We start from the raw sequence: 21,333 nt of genomic DNA on the forward strand, positions 1-21,333 counted from the left end.
ATTGTTTTAAAACAAACTCTGTAATATATTTTTACTACGAAATAAATTAAATAATAAGAAAATTTTAACCATTGTAGTTATTTAGGGTATTCCAAATTCAAAATGTCGATGACTCACTTTTACAGTCAAATGCGGTACTTTTTAAAAATAAATCGCTGTTTGTCTATGCGCTTAAATTCTCACAAATGATTGGTCAGTCAACCGCTACGAGCATTCGTTCTCGCTCCGAAAACGCCAAATACGCTTTCAAACCAAAATGGAGGATTTGTCGGTCGAGGTGTACGGTGATAATGGTGCTTATTATAAGGTTTGTAAATCGTGAAGTACGCTAAAATTTCAATCAATGCACGTTAAATTGTCTAGTGTAACACTTAATGATTGAATTCCAATCATCAGGAACGAGTTTTGTCTCATACTTACAAAAATATTTTTCCGGGAAGATCATCACGACTGGAATGGACGCCATGTCCGTCTGACAGGGCGTGATATTCCATGTGTTGTAATAATTGTGTTGGTTTTTGTATTTTTAGCCGCGATTGCGGACTTTAGAAATTGGGGTGTCGCGCGCGGCGTTTTTACATTTGCGCATTTTTACGTATATGACCTAGATAACTTATTTCTAGCGCATTACCAAGTTGATGTATGGTCTGTATATACTAAATTTCTTTATTTTTAGGCCATTGTCACCGACGTGCTCGACAACGAGGTTCTAGTAGCCTTTGAAAATGAGTGAGTTTAATTTTTGAATTGGTTTTTTTTTGGTATGTGCTACAAAGTCAAGGTTTATTTACCGTGTCGGTGGTACCTTTTGTAGCTGGCAGCCGGAGTCCAAGTTCCCTTTCTCGCAAGTGTTCTTACCACCTAAAGACACCGGTAAACACACAGAGTTCGTGGAGAACCAAGAAGTGGAAGTATACGCGAGGTCCAACGAGAAGGAGGCATGCGGCTGGTGGACTGCCAATATCAAGGTATTGAATTACAACATATCACATGACTAACGATTTTATTATAGATTTTTTTTTCAAACTACCCTCATTGAAAACGAGTTGGCCTCTTGCATGTCTAAGTATGAGTTTAAGAATTGCAAACCTGTATTGGTCCCCTCCATGTTATTGATGAAAACAGCTGCCACTTAGCATAAAGCTGCTGTTGGTATGTAACAGGGCACATCTTTGTTATTCACACACTAACATTTGATACAAACACTGGGTTTTATTTCAATGTTGTTGAGCATAAATTCTGTTGCACTGGTGGGTGACACTCAAATTTTATGATAACCACTTTTAATTTTGGAATGGGTGGTTTATGATCTGGTATTATGATTTATGTTTTTTTTTTATCACTGATGTATATCTAGGAGAGACAGCACATTTCTCTGCCAATAACTTGTTTTAGTGTTGCTGGATTGTAGGTATAAAGTTTACATTATCTTATGCTAATAGATCTCACAAGGATATGGTATGAATATATTTACAGAACTATTTATGTTATCTATAAGTATAATAATACTTAGTTTTATGTCATTTCTATATATAAAAATGTAATAATATAAAATAGGCTTCATAAAGCATTTTAAGCATTTCTCACCATTTGGTGATTTAAACATGATTTTATGTTTTTGATTAGCAAAGAATTACAGGTTTAATCGGAGAAATTAATTTCATTTCATTATTAATAAAACACTTCCAGTATTCAAACTGATCACCATTTTGTCAGTTTGACTTGATCAGTACTTTGGTTCACAAAACACAGATTAGGTAAATCACTGATCAAAATACAAGAGTTGTAAATGTAAGCTTTTTGGAAAGAGAAGTTTTATATATTATCCAAGTACCTATTGTTTTGGGATTGGTTACATAAAACAGAATATTTTTATGTAATACATACAAGTGTCACAAAATCATATTTATTGAAATTACCATATTTTTTATTAGTATAATATGATATTTAATGTGTTCTGATTTCAACCACAAATCTTGTCCATACAATAGATGAAAATAATTAGCACTTATACAAAATAAAGTTATAGTAAAAATACAATTTAACCCTTATTATGAGCCAAAATAATATGTCTAATTAGAAATGTGTTGTTTTTTATAGATAGAGAATTGTTTAGAAATTATGCGAACAATGTTTCTGTTAACAAATAATCAACACTTAAAACTGGCATATTACAATTATTCACATGTTATATCCATTGTAAAATAATTAATAGATTATTCAAACAGAGTAGATATTAGATATTTGAGTGTTATTTTGCTTCATTGTAAATAAACATAAACTACAAATTCTCACTTTAGTAGAGTGAAAGTAATATTACCAATCTTATTTATAAATACTAGCAGCAATATTTTTCTATGTTTGGTTACATATTGTTGGTTGTTGATATTATATATAAATACAAATATATTATGTAAGCCTTTTTTGTTGTTAATGGATAAGTTACAATCTATTTTGCTGCCACCTGTCTATAAATGTAAATATGTAATTAGTTCTTGCTTAAAAAAAGTCATCATTTGTTTGGAATAACATTTTTTTTTTCTTATATTTATATATTTTTATGTTCAATATTTGTGAGATTTTAAGGTGTAGGGCAGGTGGAGAAAATTAAACTGTCAATGTATTGCTAAATATAAGGGATATCCCCCATAGTTACATTTTCTCATATCAGTGTAACAAAAAACTTGTGTAACAGTTGGTTCATTGTGTAGTCTCACTTAGTTTGTATTTTTTTATTCATGGTGTGTGCTTGAATTTCTAGTGTGTTTTTTATTCTTTGATTAGTAAAAAAAATGTCATAGGAAATTTCAAACTCATATACACTCATATTATAATATATTTCTATCAATATCTTCAATAATATTACTGAAGTATATTGTTTGTAAACATTACATTACACCTTACATGTACTAATTAATTACCATATTAAAATGATTGGAATTGCTGCAAGGGTAAAATAGTTTAATCAACAATTAACTCAAGAATGAGGAGTGTTATTAATATTCAAAATTTTACTAAGCTTTCGTCATTGTCTTTAAAAACCCCATAGCTAGCAATAAATAATTCTACTAATAAATAAATCCTCAACAGTTTCATATTCATTAATTAAACAAATAAGCTCTTTTTGCTCTAGAGGTAATGTACAGATGGTACATTATAACTCAATGCTAGAGGCACCAATTATTATCTCTTAATTTTATGAATCATACCTCAAAAACATTATCATTCAGGAATGTTGAAACTATACAATTGGGTAACAGATATGATTGCAATCAGTTGCAAATTGTTTTAAAAAAAAGCTTATACAGTAAATGACTTTTTAAGTTTAGTCCGAATCTAAATGGAATTGTGGACATTAAAGTTAATTTACTGGACTGTTTTGCTCCTGTTACAGTTACCTAACGCAGACGGGAGCGACTTGCACTATTCAATCAATTGTTTCAAGTTGTAATGCATATTTACTTTAAAATTAAACTATTTTCCATGGGGCTTACCATGAAGGCTGCAGTCTTCGACACGTTGGGAGATAACAAAATAAAAAAAAAATGCGGTAAAATCTGCAAAATAGTTTAATTTTAATGTCTAACATTTGCGTAAACATAAGAAATCATTACACATTTTCTTTGTTTATGCTGCGTACGTGTGTTTATTTGTATTATTTTTGTAATGTGTAAGATATGCTGTTAGTGGCGCAGTAGATGATAAGCCTTCAACGTAATCAGTGGTCGCAAGTTCAGAAGCAAGTGAAAAACTCGTTTTAAATTATAGGGGAATATAAAAAAACTGTTTTATGAAAAACCGAATAAGTATTCGGATATTCATCGCAAAAAAAAGTTTGATAGGAATATATCTTTTTACATTTAGGCTGTAATTATATCTTAACTAATTTTATTAATCATCAAAATGCAAAAATTTAATTAGATCTTTTTAATTCTAGTGTCTGCATGACGATGACGTGTTAATTGTGGGTCTCATCTAAAGTGTCCTAACCCACTTAGTTTCAGTAGTTCTTAATGCCATACATGGCAGTGCAAAGTTTTCTGACTGACTGAAAGGCTATCGGCTGTTGATGCAAATGATGCATTTATGTAATGTACAGGAAACGCTGTAGAAATAGTTGTCTGCAGTTCGAGCTCCCGGATTCTGCATCGCTATCTGAATGGGACTAGTTTTAAGATTTCGATTAACTTATGTGTTTTATGTTACGGTAGATCACAATAAACGATCCCAATATTAATCCTCGATCCAAACTCAAGAATAAACCTATCAAAATAAGTCATTTGTAAACGTGTCAAAAAAACTATTCCGGTCGGTCCATTTTAGATCTTGGTACACTGATTTTGGGATCACTGTAGTGGACAATCAAGTATAAAACGATAGGTGTGAGCTCTGAGTAACATTTCATGGCCGACGCGATGTGGTCGTAGTGGTCCCTTAACCTTGAATGGCAAAATTGAAAATCGCAGTTTAACCATTTGCGTTACTGCTGTTTTTTTTACAGTTGCATGACGAGACGAGCATGCCGCTCGCCTCGTCGAGCTTGAGTAAATGAGTCCTGTAACCGGCCATGATACTGCATCCCGTGTCGGTGTGTAGACGCAGTGCAGTGTCATGCGGTACTTTATGATTTACAGTTTCCGGGCGGCTTTACCGTTTACGGACAGTGCTGGCGCTTATCAACAGAATGACTCGCTAATCTCACCATACAAATATATTGTACTAGTTGACCCGACAGACGTCCTGTCAACTATGAATTTGCAGCGCGCATTCTGTCAATCGCTGAAATTAACTTTTCTTAAATTTTCTAACGTTCCGCTCAACTTCCTTATTTTTTTTTCATAAGATCCTTCTTCTGACAATAACAAATACAACAACAATAAAATAGTGAAATCGGTCCAGCCGTTCACGCGTGATGGCGTGACCAAGGGAAATAGGGATTCATTTTTATATAAATAGATTTAGTTGCTCCATCCATAACCGTCTAGTCATACAATGTAACATTTTTTTGTAAATCCACTGCACTGATCGGTTATAATTGATGTTAATGGTCGATATTGCCCATACCACATTCCGCGTCGAGTATTTAGCACTTCGCGACAATGTTTGTACTTTGTCATGCAACGTGTGAAATTTACGTCGGATTGAGCCGCTAATGGAGTTATAGGTGTTATTATAACTGTTTTAGATGTTGTATTTTGTGTGTTGATATATTGTACGAACAGTATTAATCTAGCTTTAACTAGCTATATTTTTCTTATTTTCTTCAAATTATGTAATTAAGTATCAAATACTACATATACTGGTTAATCATTGATTCAAAATGGTCATTGGTAATATTATGTAATGTATGTAAATGAAAAAAAATCTATAGGTAAATAATTTGTAAGACTAAATTATTGTCATAGTCCAGTTTTCTATCCAGAAAACACTTTAAATGTCTTGCAAAATGTATCAAATGAGCCTAACGACAGAATTATTTTGAATTAGGGGTTTTTAATACATTTGGGCCATGGCAAGGCAGTTCAGAAAATGTTATGTTAGAAATTCACAACAAATTGCAAAATGTCGCTATACAAAACTATTTTCAGTTCTTATTTGACACTGCTGTGTATGACGATTGTGACTACATCAGAAAACATGAAATTATAACGAAAGCTAATAATGTCAAAGCGGGCCAGGCGTCAAAAAAAAAAAAAAACTTAAATTAATAACACAATAGATGTACTCAATTAAGTGCAATATATTGGGCCACGCCCCTTTTTATCAGTTCATTTGTAACGAGAATATTACAAGAGATAACTTGATTAAGATTTTGTTTAAATGATATTTCAATCCATTATTTAAAAATAAAAAATATTATTTTACTTAAAAATGTTACTTGGGATCTCAGTGAAGAAAAATGTTGCGGGTAAATATCAACTCTAGCGTGCAAAATTCGAAGTGGTGAAGATTCTAAGACTAATCACAAGTATAAGGCTCATCGGATTTCGACAAGTTGGTTATTCCTGTCTGTCTTCAGAAAATGTTACTACTGAGAATTATTCATTGCTTTCTATTATTGTAATGTAGACGACTTGAAATGCTGCCATCCTCTATGTTTAATATTTTGAACTTTTATTAGATTTAAGCCTATATTGTTTTGGAATAGGTTTGTGACACCCTTTGCAGCTTAGACTAGACGGTGCATACCTCCATATCTACATCTCTATTGCATCTGTAGTTTTTGTCAGATTGACAAAAGATTAATTTAAAACTAAAAATAATGAAAAAAATTAAGGAGACCATGTAATATAGTATTATAGGTCTCTTATTATTTTTAGAGGGGGAGTCAATAAAGTCTAAATGATGAGGATAAGATTGTTTTATTACCCTGAAGATGTGGATAATATCTAGTTGTTCTCGAGAATATAATCTGCGTGTTATTATGTTTCAATATTTATTATTGTATTCTGTTCTATTGATTGTTACTCCAGGAACCATCAAAGTCTCAACTTAGAACTTTTGGCTTAAATTCTCCCTTTTTGGAAACTGCGAACTATTTTATTAATAGGGCCGACTAAAGAGCCATTGTAGCCATTATTCTTGATCCTCCTTTCACAGGCTGTATAACTTGAACTAATCCAGAAGATCAACGTGTGGAAACTAAGCGCAGCTAAAATAAACCCAACTATATCCTTATAAAATGAATGTGTTTGTCGTTATTGTGCGAATTAGAAATTCTAGTTAGAATGGTTGCACATTATGACGTCATCGGTATAAGGCGCCAACTCCAATTACTGTCTCATATTTTGATAGGTTACGATATAGAACGATACTGGGAAGTAATGAACCTGTTATGATAAATAGGGTTCTGGTAAAGCGCAAATTCATTAAGAGGTTATTTGTCTTGAAATTTGCTTCTGTGGTAGCATTCTTACGAATATCATGAACGGTGATAGGACTGAGGCGCTGGAAGTTGGTTGCACAAAAGCTGTAGATAATAGAAATAGTTTGGAATTAGACTGCGGGTCGATGGCGGAAATAAACGCGTAGGAAAGAAGAGTACTTAATTAAAATTAATTAAATTATAAGCGTAATATAGTATTTGTTTGTTCTTAAAAATGTTACAAATAAAATAATATTCATTGTCCTTTATGAAATCATCTTTTAGTACACTTAGATTATTATGTGATATTATAACTATCAATGTCACGTTTTGGAAACAATAATTTTAGTTATGTATTAAAAAAAACCTCAATAAAAATGCACAAAGTAAAGGTGTGTATAGATATAGTGAAACGTCATTATGTTGAAGGTGTTTCTGTTTGCCGCCACAGATGATGAGGGGCGACTTCCTCGTGATCGAGTACCTGGAGTGGGACAACTGCTACACGGAGATAGTGCCAAAGGACCGGCTCCGGGTCAAGGTGCCCAAGACCCCCATCGACAAGAACACCTTCCACAAGTTCGAGATCAACGTACCTGACTATCTCAAGGACTAGTGAGTTGATATTTTTACATAAACCGAAGAGACGAGCGGACGCTCGCCTGGTGGTAAGCGACACCGCCACGTAAACAGTTACAATATTGTACTGCGTTCGTCACCCAAAGGGCCGAGCCGCCATCTTCGCGCCACTACTGATCTGTGGGCAAGTGTGGCGCCAGAGCCGTAACTCAGCGGCGCCCGTCCAGCGACATGGGCGACGTAGGGCACGGGACCCACCACCCCCCACCGACCAGGGCGGAAGTGGCGTCGGAGGCCGCTGAGCCCACTTGTGGCTGAGCCGTAAGCGATAGATGCTAAGTCTCATGATGCCCGATAACATGGGCTACAATTAAAACAATGCTTGGACAATGTGGTACCAGAAATAAACATTGTTGTGGTAGCTACCCGGCCAGGCTTTGGTTTACGAGAGACCTACCGCCAATATGTATTGTATGTTTGTTTATATAAAACGCGGTAGATTACCGAACACGCGCCACGGTAATGTTTTTAATGTCGAACGAAATGTGTGTTTTTTATCAAAACGTATAGAGTAAACATAGCAACGATATCACAGGTAAGTGGAGCGGACTGCCAAGTAGGTAGTTGTGGATTCAACGCACCTAAGTATTTGTAGTTATTTATTATGAGTGAATATTATCGAGAGACATGTCCAGTTCTTATAAGACTCCGCTCTCACATCCGCCACTACGACTCCTGTAAGCTAGGATCAGCGGAGGCACGCATTATGACACCGGGCGGTGAAGCTCGACGAGTCTCAGAGAACACGAATCTGTCTGTATCCCGCAACGAAATTAATCAGATAGGAAGATGAGAGGAGTTGAAAATGCGTAGTTCATTTCTTGTCAAATACCTTTTTATTTAGTGGGAAAGGAATTTTACATAAACCTATTTAAAGTACGGTAATGTTTAAAACGACTACAAACTATGATTATTATAATCACGATGGTCAGTATAATTATGCCGGCCTGCCTACCTATTTGTCCTGACTGCCTGTTAGCACTAAACTACTTTCCATTGCAGACCCTACCAGATAAATCGAATATAATTCTTTATGAACGCTCCTACTTGAGCGTTTAGTTTGCTTTTATCTATTACATGTTTGCTTACAATATAAAATCAATACGGGCCAATTGCGTGGGGTGTGTTCAATTAGTTTTAATTAATTAACCGAGGATGGGGGTGTGTTTGTCTGAACGTCCGGTCGAACATTATATTGTGCACGATTCTTTGTTACGTGTTAGACTATGGATCCTTACAGCAATTCAACACTATTAGGAAAAATCTTTATGCAAATTGTTAGTTCTTTTTCTGTATGTAATAAATTTATACTCACTCATGCCTTTTAGCCTGGAAAGGGTAGGCAGAGGAGCAACTAGCGCGTAGAAATTTATTTAGGGAAATTAGAACCTTCGTGGCAAAACAGATATTAGATAGTTGATATAGTATTTTTAGTCTGAATTAGCTAGCTGGAGTAAGATTGCGTGTCCTCGAGAGAACCATCTATCAGGTAATACATATTCACATCAATGTGCCGACAGCTATTATATCGAATATGTATTTTTAATGACTCGATTTCTTTTCGATATCTAATAATTTTTTGGCAACTGACGCCAAATAAAAATATTGAAATCATAAGTTAGATTTGGAAGGAAGATAGGTTAGAGATGAAACTAGTGCAAATACGGATCACAGTTGTTTCAGGTTATTTCGTTTGTAACTTTGAAAATATTTTAAACGTATCATTCGGTTAGTTGCAGCTTATATGTATAAACTTCCTGATTTGGTCAGGCGACAGGTCGTAATCTAAGCCAAATTTATAGTGCAACATGCGTACAAGAAATGTATTGCGGGGATTTCAAATTCAAGTGGGATATAAGCAGGAGGATGATGCTGAAATTGAGGTCTATAGCGCCGTATTTCAATGATATTTTAATTTGATTAATAATTAGCAAACTTTCTGATCGACGCCTTGATCGCGGAAAAGGACCAAGGAGGATTGTTTGATTATGCTCATATAATACTTTCGACCTGCCCCTGTTTAGCACGGGTAGAAAAGAAGAAAGAAACATGTTGTCTACTATCTGGTGCATGGAATACACATTGCATGGAAAATTATCTATAGCCAGATGACTTCTCTTAGTCGGACTGCTATCAAATTCCACAGGATCACCCGCTGCGCTAATCTGAAGGCTGCCTAAAAAATCATTAAAATAGCTCCAGCCGTTGGAGTCTACATACTACATCATAGTCTAGAGTCTACATCATAGGGAACATACATACACACATTTATTTATATATAATATAGTTTATGATAGGTATATCCTCGGGATCGATCTGAAAATATCGATCGATATCGTTTATTAACTTTGCCAGTTCGTGGTAAATTGTGATGTCAGCTCCGGCAGTAATTAGCGAGTTTAATTGCATAATGGTTTGGTTAGACGAACACAATGCGGACCTAATGTATGCAAATGTATGCACATGTTTATCCTCAGCATATTGGAACTGTGTGTACTCACCGTAATGAAATTACGAGTGAACCAGGCATCACCGGTTACTAGACGAGTGTGTTTCTCGTAAGGGGTTCTACACGTTTTGTGAACGAGCTGTCGATGCGTTTCAAACGGGTGCTCGCATTGCACTCGGATATGTCTTTACGTACAAATGCGTGTTGATGTGTATAAATACCGTCCGCATTAGACGTAAAACTGATGATCATTCGAGGCTTTGGCTGTCCATGCTTAGTAAATTTAAAGAATAAAACGTCCGTTGAATGTAGTTTTAGGTGAATAATTTCTTTGTTTTTAAGTCTACAAAATTGACTGTGAACGCGAATGAAGGGCGTGGCTGTTTTAAATTACAATCTTATTATGTTCGGGTAGGCAAATTTGTTTAGAAATATAAATTTCTTTAAACATAAATAGTTTTGTCAACCGTCCATAAAATGTTGAGACCAGCTAACCATCAATCGAAAGGACGCACAAATCAGAACTGGGATTAGTAATAAAACATACTTTTTAAATAAAAAAAAGCTGATTATCCATTTTTCTGGTTAAATTTCTTATGAATAAGTTGAAAAAATAAATAGTTTAGACTTTAGACATTAATATCCTCAATCTACGTATCGAACCCGGCGTCACGTTGGTTTCGTAGCGTATGGAGCTGCCACTAAACCAACGAGGCGCACTTTTAAAATGTGTTTAATGAGTTGGCCCGGTTTTTAACGACAATGTTTTCGGGCTATTGTCACTTTTGTGTAAAACACGTGGAGTTTTGTTTGCAAAGTCTACGTTTCTGTGCAATTTTTATATTCAAACTACGTGATACAGAATTTTTTAGATATCTTTTTTATGTTATTATTCTTTTTTTTACCTTTTTGAGCATACGGAAGATTCAGGTTCGTAAAAAAACAGTATGATTTAGTTTAGTTAGTATTATATTGGTCGTCTGCAGGTGACCTTAACTAATGCGAGGCCGTGAGTGACAGATCTTTGCGAGGCTTTTTACCCGATTGCCAAAGGTGGGTAATGTTTTTTCTTTGTGTCCCTTGTACACATGAGTTTCTGGGCGATAGTCATTTTCGCCAGTCTAAGATCACCCATGGCTCTATTTTATATCGGATCTCCCATAGCTGCTAAAACGTGGATGCGATACATGCCCACCTATAACTAAACAGAAAAGGTGTGATGGTATGTTTACGATACATTGTGTTTACCGGAACACAGTAACACTTTGAAATCCTGATTGGCAGTGTATATAGACGCGGAGGTGGTACGTGTGTACCGGTAGTACAAGGCGTTGTGTTGTTGCAGCCTGCACGACATCCACAGCGCGAAGGTGGAGAACGCGCACAAGGAGTTCCAGAAGGCGATCGGCGCGGCCGTGGTGTGGTACGTGCCCGACCGCGCCGTGCTCGCCGTCATCTCGCGCTGCGACTCCTCCAGCAAGCGCGCGGAGATGCTGCACGAGATGCACTTTAGGTACCGCACTACACTACTGCATTATCCACCAAACTAATCGATTCGTAAAATGAAATAGCTAACAGTCTCTTGTATAGCGTGTTGGATTAATGGTAAAAATCGGTCGCAATACCACTTGAGCAGCATACGTATCCATATACGTCACAAAAACGGTATAAGCTCAATCTATTTTCGATTAATTGCTATAAAATGATCTTAGGCATACTGGCGTAGCACCCCTGAAAATTCTAGTGTGAGCCAAACTTTAGTGGGGGACAACACAACCCGCACGTAGTCGCCCCACAGATGAATACTTCGTTGTTTTGGCGCCGCAGCAAAAGTTTTAAATGTATAATACTGAACCTAATTTGTGACTGTTCGAACTAGGCTTTAACGGTATTTTCATCTTATAATCACTACTAATAATAATCAATATAGCACATACAAAGGACGTCAAACGAAAATCATTGTTTGAGGTTCCATTTGCCAGGTCTGCCGACTCACGGACTAACAAACAGTGCTAATATGACTAGGAAGCTACAGGGCCATTGGTTTTGAGATTTCGACTAAGATGGTAGTAGTAAGCTTCCGACATTCTTGTAAAAAAATCTCTCCTAAGAGGACAATGATTTATTTTTCTTATTATGGTATTTCTTATGGTCCTAATTAAATTGAATCCATTGAATACTACCTATATTACGTTTATGTTTTTGGCACATAACATTTACTTGAATAGTGTAAATTCCATTGTTGGAATCTTTATTAATCAATCATAAAAAAAATATTTTCCATTTTGGTTGCATAGTTAATACCTTTTACGTTTTCAGGAACTTAAGTCAGAAATTGACGCTGCTCAAAAAGACTGAGGAGGCAGCTAGACAACTGGAGTCCACGAAAATACATAATCAAGGAGGGTGAGTAACTTTCTTATGACATTGATTGAGTTTATTTTCAATTATCATTACTGTTTCATGTTCCTTTTTTACATAATATGTTTATTTTATTATAGTTCAACAGTATTTGGTTGTAATGTTATGAGACCTTAGTTTAATAAAGGTTTAGATATTTAAAAAAATACATGTTATAATTTTGAATTTCACTTAAATGTTATTTTGCTCAGCAATGATACCAATTTGTTCAGCAATGATCGGGAAACATAAGAGAAATATTTACTCATAATAGTTATCGATATCTGGTTAGAACACACGACGATGTCCTGTTTCGTACCGGATATTAGACGTGGCCATAGAACGTGAAGCGCGTAGAATAGAAGGCACCACAAAAGTGTATAGGGATGGTGTGTTGGGCAGGTACACGGAGGAGTTCAAGGTGCCGGACGACCTCATGGGGCTCGCCATCGGCACCCACGGCGCCAACATACAGCAGGCACGCAAGGTGCCCGGCGTCACCAACATCGAACTCGAGGAGGGCTCCTGCACCTTCAAGATCTGCGGAGAGGTACCTCAAAACCATATTGCTTACTTTGTACGATGGCTTACTAAATTTATCTTCAGTATGAACGTCTCGATCCGGCTGGTATATTACCCATTACCTTATAAAAACAGATTATGAATGAGTAGTTGCATGTACAGCGTCATACCAGTTTAGTTATTTTATTTTTTTAAATTGCATAGCACATACTATGGACGCCAAATTGTAAGTATAATTTGACGTTCCGTTTGTACGGACAGCCGACTCACTGTCCGACAAACTTGGTGCTAACATTAGTAGGAAGTGTCAGAAACTATAGTTGAAAATGATTCATCATTTTCAAGAATAACTTATGCTTCCGACACTGCTATACTTTACGTATATTTAGAATTAATCCTAACCTTTACAAAAACATGGGCACCTAAATGATAAATCTACGGATTGTAACAGAAGAGTGGGTGTCATGATCAGCATGTCAATGGCAATATAAAGTATAAACGTGGTATAAAGTTTTGACCATGTTTAAAATGTATACCTCTTTTTAGTATCACGCCATCAATAAAAGTACCCGTGTAGGAGAAAATACATCAACAATTTACAATTGTGTGCGTTTCCAGTCAACGGAAGCAGTCCGGCGGGCCCGGTCGCTGCTGGAGTACGCGGAGGAGTCGGTGAAGGTGCCGCGCGACCTCGTCGGCAAGGTCATCGGCAGAAGCGGCAAGGTCATACAGGAGATCGTCGACAAGAGCGGCGTCGTTCGTGTTAGTCACGTTCCAGTTATGTTTGTAGCTTAATTATTTTTTCTAATAGCTTTATATTGGTTTTATACTGGATCGAAGCTAACTCACTCATTGCTAACTGTCGAGGGTCCTCTCGTGGCTTGCGAGACCTTTGCTCAGCTAAGCGTGATGTGTTGTGTTGGTCTCGGACGATTATTGTGTGTAACTAACTGCGAATGATTGGTAAGCATTAGTGACTTAATTGATTGTTAAATTAATAAAAATTGAATTAATAAAGCCTGGTTTCTTCAAAGTCGATAAAAGGGGTTCAGAATTAGTTATTTTAATTACCTATTGCTTAGTTTGTTTGATTTCTTGCTTTATTAAAGGTCCATTGTAATTATTACATACATATCATTACAATTAAAATTTTCAACACAATACATTATTTTACAAGTATACAATACTGCTTAGTTTCATTTTTGGCAAGCCAACATCTATACTGTAGTGGAAACATCTGCTAAATTGCCCATTTCTAGTATTCATGATACTCGATTTTGATGAATAGCAGGCTTTACTAATGAAAAAATTATATTGTGAAAATTAAAAAAAAAGTCGCTTCGCAAACTCCCATTACTACATTTTTGCGTAATATTATGTAACTCATGAAAAGGCTTTGATTAAATGATAAAAGATTCCGCAACGCCCCGAGCTGCGGCCTTGTGTGCGTCGCGCAACACACGCGTGTGTGTATGTGTGCGTGCGTAGTGTTGACTACACTCAGGTAAGACAATTATATTGGGAATTTGAATAATTCTTAAAATTTGCATAATCGAGAGGTCTATATAAGATATCTTAAGGTATGTATAGTATACCAACTCGCACTGAACCCAGTGCGTTTTCTTCTTATTGGTAAAAATGGCCTGTGTTGGCCCAGGTGACAATTTTCTAAAGTTAATTATATAAATGGTAGAGTAGTATGATGGTCGATGTCCGCGCAGCGTGTGGTGTGACAGTGTGTTGATGTTAAGTGGTAGTTCTCTGTGTTGCAGGTGAAGGTGGAGGGCGACAACGACCCGCAGCCGTCGGCGCCGCGCGAGGAGGGGCTCGTGCCCTTCGTGTTCGTCGGCACGCGCGAGAACATCGCCAACGCCAAGGTGCTCGTCGAGTATCACATCGCACACCTCAAGGTATGGTTTGACATCGTTATTTTATAGCTTTGACAGTTTCAATAATTATCATGCTTTTTTATATCCATGCGGAAGTGGACCTATTAGAATAATGGCTTTTTGTCATACCTTTAAGTGGTCATAGTTATTATTGGATCTTTTGTTGAAAACTGTCGTAAGTGGATAATGTCCAAAACCCGAGTTATATTTGTTATAATTGGTGTGGGTCGGCAGGAGGTGGAGCAGCTGCGGCTGGAGAAGCAGGAGATCGACCAGCAGCTGCGCGTGGTGATGGGCGGCGCGGGCGCCTACCCCGCGCCGCGACACCCGCCGCCCGCGCGCGCGCGCCGCCCGCGCCCGCCGCCGCCGCGCTACCCGCCCGGTAACCTAGCCTGCATCACGTGACTACTCCTCTGTACCCCGGGTTTGAATACCGAGTGGGACACCGCACCGATCAGCCCGAAGTCTGAAATTTGTTCCCGATATAGCGCTAGTGTCGTACAAGTGTTACGCTATAAACCTCTGGTGCTTTATGAACCTTTGTAGGTGGAAAAACTATTCACACGGGCAAAGTAGCGAGCAACATTTAGTCATAAATAAACACGCATTTCCCCATACATTATCACTTTCACAGTAATAAATATATGTATGGTCACACTAGAGTGAGTGTTGAACACAATCCAACAATATAATTTATTGATGGTAAGCAATTATCAGAGAGCGCTAGTATGAATTACGTATGTCGTAAATATAACTGTTTATTTAATAGTCTCTTACATCCAATTCAGTTGAGAAATCACAAGAGCCTGTCTACACCTATGATTGATACACTTGACTATGTTTATAATTTCGAATGGCACGTCATTTGCTCTCTATTTCACACCTATGAAATCAAAAGGAAATCACTAATAAACTTATTGAATATTTGCTATCTACAAGATTAATGAACGATTTAGAAAAATTATAATTAACCAATAATAACGCAATTAATAACGCAGATATATGCCATCGCATTAAGATGGATTCTACTTAGTTTGGCTATGGTATTGTGCTGTTAAAATGTTTACAGGTATATAATGTGGTAGATAATTTATATACGTTTTTGTTTATACAATATGCTGTATTTCTCAATGCAGGCGGCGGACGGCCCACGCCGGAGCGCGGCGACGAGCGCGACGGATTCCGCCCCCGGGCGAGGCCTCCACGGGCCAACAGGTCTGACTCTATTATTATATTTTATCATATTTATTCACTATTTGTATTTTAATTTTACAGTGTTGTATAGGAAATTTAATTTCTAAATATAGATTGGTTTTAGTAATGTTTGTATGAATGAATGTTGCAGGTCGAGCGAGCGAGGTGAGCGAGGTGAGCGGGGAGAGCGCGGCGAGCGGCCCGAGCGGGGGGAGCGCGCCGAGCGGCCGGAGCGCGGCGAGCGGCCCGAGCGCGGCGAGCGCCCCGAGCGCGCCGAGCGCCCCGAGCGCCGCGTGCCCGTCGAGAACGGCCGCGCGCACCCCGCGCACCCCGGCGCCCGGCCCAGGCCCGACGCGCGCCATCCCGCAGCTGTCAGTACCTATACACACTCCTGCACACCATTAAATCCCATTACCTGGACCCCGTTTCCTCACGCCACACGTTATTTTCGCTGTTTATAACCCCGTAACGCATCTCGACTCGTTTATCTATAATATAAAAATGAATCGCTAAATGTGTTGGTAAGCGCATAACTCAAGAACGCCTGGACCAATTTGGCCAATTCTTTTTTTTTTTAATATTCGTCGAAGCTCAAGGATGGTTTTTACGGCGAGAAAATATCAAATAATTGCCGGAAAAACCCTAAAAGCAGTCCTTTTGTTTATCCCATACAAACGTTTTCTAATTAATACGTAGAGTCAATTTGAGCTTTATTGCTATTGTATAAAGTTCACTGTTGTCTAAGCAATGTAGGTGTGTTCCTAAGATCAAAGTAGTGTGCGTTGGAGCACAGAATATAATAATGTAATGTCGCGTTCTGAAACTCAACAAAAGTGATATCGCATTGTGACTAATAAAATAGATAGGAACAAAAAACTGTCATATTACAAATCTTTTTGACAGGACGAAGTCTGTCGGGTCCGCTAGTTACTAATAAAATTGACATACAGGATGTCATTCTACGCTAATTTCACGAAGATAACACGGCCGCATTACGCTTTTACACTCATAGAGAATAAGGCCCCAGAAATTTGTCACAAATAGTATCACCTTTATTTTTAAGAGATTAAAAGGAATTTGAGTATTATGCAAAGAACGACATTCGAGCTTGTAAGCGTTTTCCTTCCATGACTCCATAATAAGAAAAATTTTAAATAATTTGTATTTGAAACATGTCACAACATGCACTTAGATTTTTGTGTTTATAACATCGGGTCATGTGATTATAATTGTGTTGTTTGAATTGCCCACAGACCGGCAGACGACGTGAGGACCGACGAAGGCAAACTGACGACGAAAGTTCCGTGCTCGACAGCCAGGACGTATCCAGTGCAGACAGAGGTATGACCTGACGGGCCGCGGCGCCGACACCATACACAAGGTTTTAACGTTACGTGTCCGATTAACGAGAAATATGTATGTTATTCTGGGAACGATTTGTTTTGGGAATTTTTGATACTTATTTAATTGTTGTTTATCAGCAATTGTAGCCATGTTCTTGGAAATTTTACTTTTGATCGAGTGAGTTGATTCATGTGTATATTGTTTAATCAGGTGGATTAATGATCTACCTGTTTGTACATATTTCTCCTTAAAGCAGTCTTTGATCTCATAGCGGTACTTAGGTTGGCTTATATTATACGTCATTTGGCAAATATTCTATAAATACGCCAAGGCAAATCCCGCATATTGGCTATAGATGCAGAACCGCAAATTGGCTCAATAATATAAGATTCTCATTACAAGTACCGATTATTTCTGGCTAAAATGATGATGAAATTCTTTTACCTAACTGAAAAAGAAATAGGGTGTATAATCTGCTCTGTTTGATCCTTATTCTATTCTTTCAAGCCTCCACGCATGAGGTTTGACGCGCAACATGTAATTGTTTCCAGATGAAATATAAAAGCTAGCAGTACTTTCAGTTTATATTAATTTTTCCCTGGTACATCGAAATTCTGTGATACCATGGATTTTTCTTTCTTGATATCAAAGCTTTATTAGGTACACGAATAATGTAGTACAGTATCAAAATCTACTTGTTTTTTTTAAATATTTGCAACACTTGAGATCTATTATTGAGTCAGTTTTTCGGTTTGGGAGTTTAGTTTAACAATGTTTTGTGGTGTTGTATGGTCGATCATTCATATTTTTTTGTCTTCAAACATAAAAGGGGTGGATTTCTATGTTTTAATTTGTAATTTATTAAATAGATTTAGCATATGAAAGAAAAACATAATAAATTTTTTGACAATGAGGCAATGATCAGTCAAGCATCTTGCTATCTCTTTCGCACGAATACACGACAATGTTAGTGATGTCACAGAACATCCTTTCATTAGATTTAATTAAAAAGGTCTAAGTTTATGTGCGGGTTTTTATTATACTTTATTTTAGCTATTTAACTGGAATTAATAATATTTTTAATATAGTCATAGAAAGTATCCTATCACACATAGGATAGCTTATCCTAGCATTATTGCTGTGATTTATTTATCCCCTATATAGGTTAAACAATATATTTTAGACTATAATTCTTGTCATTTTTAAAGAAAGTTGATTGTGGTCGACCATATATCGCGTCTTATAGATAATGTCGATACTGAATCGAAAATTATTAACAAGGAAAATCTGAAAATATTACCGAATGTGCTAGTTAAAATGTAGTTGGTAGTTATGAACTATGTATGGAGTGTATCTATATGCATTATGAGCGTTATTATAATATGTTAACATATTGGTTTTTTAATATATATTGCACTCTCGTATACATTTTAATTAGTACATATAGTAGAACTAAACTAATTTGGCATCTCGGCAATTTTCATCACCAAAAACAGAATAATATAACATATTACTCATTTGATTTATATTATAAATAGTTACATTCTTTAATAGTTATTGAGATGCCAAAGTAGTTGCGTTAAACTATATGTTTTGTAGAAGGATAAATGGGACATAATTTTATTTTTTGTAAATTAGTTAATGCGGGGTTGAATAGTTGTTAGCTATTACACTACTCTTCTCTGTTGCGCGGTGCAGGGTTTCACAATTACACACAAACACAATTTATTCTTGGTATATTGATTTTTTGTCATTTTTTTTTAATAAAAATAATACATACATTTCCATGTTTTTCATATGGATAATAATAGTAGTAGGTGTGTAATGAGAGTGGAGAGAGCAATAGCGAAGGACTATTCTCGGGGGGTCAGTTAGCTGGTAGTGAGTGGTGTGTGTGGGGGAGGGCGGCAGTGCAGTGAGGTCGCGTGTGTGCAGACTCGGCGTCGTCGTCGGAGGGCCGCGGCGCCGGCGACGCGCCCGCCGCCCGCCGCCGCCGCCGCAGGAGGCAAGGTACGCGCGCCGCCACACCACACTCACATCACCGGCCCCAGTCACTTATACCAGTCTAAATTATATCAGCGGCCCGGTAGTCACCAAGTAAATACTTATTCAGAAATTAATTACAGAAAAAAAAATATCTAAAATTTCATACATGTTGTAAAAAACGGGGTCTGTCTGTATGCAGTTCTAAAACAATTAATTTTTAAATATTAGATTTTAATGTCAGCATAATAATCACACCTGAGGAGCAAAATTGAGTAATTCATAATTTTATGGTTTTTGTTCATAAATTTGACACAAACCTATATATACTTGTATCAATTTTTCAGTTCACGAGTTTAGATTCCAGTATACTTACAAGGTTTATAATGAAAAAAAATAAATAAAACAATTGTGCATAAGTCGGGATGTTAGTGTGCTTCAATAGAACATTTCACTTTTTTCATATCACACCTCTCCAGTCAAGGTAGGATTTTCATTTATACAGTACGAAATTAACCAGTATTTATTTCTAATTGCTGTTAACATGTAACAGATATATTTTGATATCTATAAAAAATATATTAGACATGATGTTAGACGTTCTTCTATCCGAAATATTTATTTCAACAGCTGAAATCCTAGTAGGTAGACTTTTTTTATAATAATTCAAAGATAATTACTGTTTCATTTCTAACTTAAATGCACCATTGTCTGTGCTTCTCGATTTCCTTTGTAGTAAAAATACTTTGATTTATTTTCGTCAAATCGTTTATACCTATTTTACACAATGATCATAGTATGTTAGGTCACACTCACTGTCTTTATTTCTTGCATGTTACGTAGATTTCATTTTCTGTTTTTTAAACAATGCAAAAATTCAATTTTGTTTGATATATTGATTTTGTTCTAAAATGTATAACTTCTTAGTACATTGTAGTAAACTAAATAATGGTAGTCATATAAGTAGCCATAGTTACACCAGGGTTTCAGTAGTGGGTGTGTGCGGATTTTTGCATTGGTTGGCGTTTTAATTAATATAATTTTGAATATAGTAGTGTTGCCTCTCTTGTGTACATTAGTGCGTTGTACGATATTGTATGGCATTATACCATTGCGTAAGGGTCTATTTGTATAATATCGTTGATCCGAAGTTAATCCGGCGGTCACTCGCTAAATATAGCTTCGGGTTACCCACTAACCGCTATCTGAACGATGTCATACAAATAGGTTCCGACGTGTGGGAGTGCCGTAGCCGCGTAGACTCGTATTTTTATTGCATGCCTAAAATTAAAGTCGTATTCAACATGACGTAAGATTTTCAGATTTATCTTTAGAGTTCTGTACATAAAACCGCCAATGAATTAAACACTACACCGCTCGGCCCGGCGCGGCACATCCTAACGAATAACGCATCATCCGTATCATCAGCCTCGGCCTCGTGCCCCGCGCCGAGCCCGTGACGACCCGGACTGTTGCAGGAGGCGGGTGGAAGAACGGCGTGAGCGGCGGCGGGACGGGCGCGGCGGCGGCGCCGGCGGGGGCGGCGGCGGGGGTGGCGGGCGCGGCGCCGGCGGAGGCGGTGGCGGCGGGCGGCGCGGGGGCGGCGGCGCTGGCGGACGCGCCGCGCGACAAGCGCTCGGGCAACAAGCGGCGCTCGCCGCTGGCCAAGCCGAAGGCCGAGCCCGTGCTGAACGGCACCGCGTAAGGCGCGGGCCGTCCCGCCGCGGGACTGACACGACGCGGCGGATCGCCGACAGTACCCGGCCCGGCCCCGCGCCGGAGCCCGCGGCCGCCACTGCGGTCCGCGCATCGACTAGACTTACTCGTATTATGCTTTTGTAAGAGATTCGTGATTTGTATTCCTGATTATTCGATAAATATGAAAAATTAAAGATGTGTACGTCGCTCCCCGGACGATACGCGCCGATCGCGGCCTTTCGGTACCTTTATGGGAGATCGGACATAGCGCAGTACATACGTGTGTCGTAGCCTGTACTCTGTGGTTATGTGATTTCCTATAAAATAAACATTTCTGTACATATTTTCAA

At 37.6% G+C, this 21,333-nt stretch overlaps 1 protein-coding gene across 7 annotated transcripts; it reads left to right on the forward strand.

Annotated features, from left to right (window-relative positions):
* The first annotated feature begins 162 nt into the window (after positions 1–162).
* Positions 163–21,333, forward strand: LOC115448111 (fragile X mental retardation syndrome-related protein 1). Of its 7 annotated transcripts, none has more exons than XM_037441053.1 (15): positions 163–307; positions 677–729; positions 815–968; positions 7,317–7,480; positions 11,299–11,466; positions 12,273–12,359; positions 12,738–12,903; positions 13,494–13,652; positions 14,648–14,785; positions 14,999–15,146; positions 15,901–15,979; positions 16,110–16,329; positions 17,212–17,299; positions 19,238–19,312; positions 20,764–21,333. In XM_037441053.1, exons 1-15 carry the CDS (start codon positions 257–259, stop codon positions 20,988–20,990), a joined length of 1,977 nt encoding a protein of 658 aa, XP_037296950.1. In that variant the 5' UTR covers positions 163–256; the 3' UTR covers positions 20,991–21,333. The 7 variants fall into 7 exon arrangements, with proteins under 7 accessions (XP_037296950.1, XP_037296949.1, XP_037296951.1 ...); XM_037441052.1 differs by having other exon boundaries at positions 13,494–13,637; positions 14,633–14,785; XM_037441054.1 differs by having other exon boundaries at positions 13,494–13,637.

The sequence above is a fragment of the Manduca sexta genome, chromosome 21 (assembly GCF_014839805.1).
Source record: "Manduca sexta isolate Smith_Timp_Sample1 chromosome 21, JHU_Msex_v1.0, whole genome shotgun sequence".
Classification (NCBI taxonomy): domain Eukaryota; kingdom Metazoa; phylum Arthropoda; class Insecta; order Lepidoptera; family Sphingidae; genus Manduca; species Manduca sexta.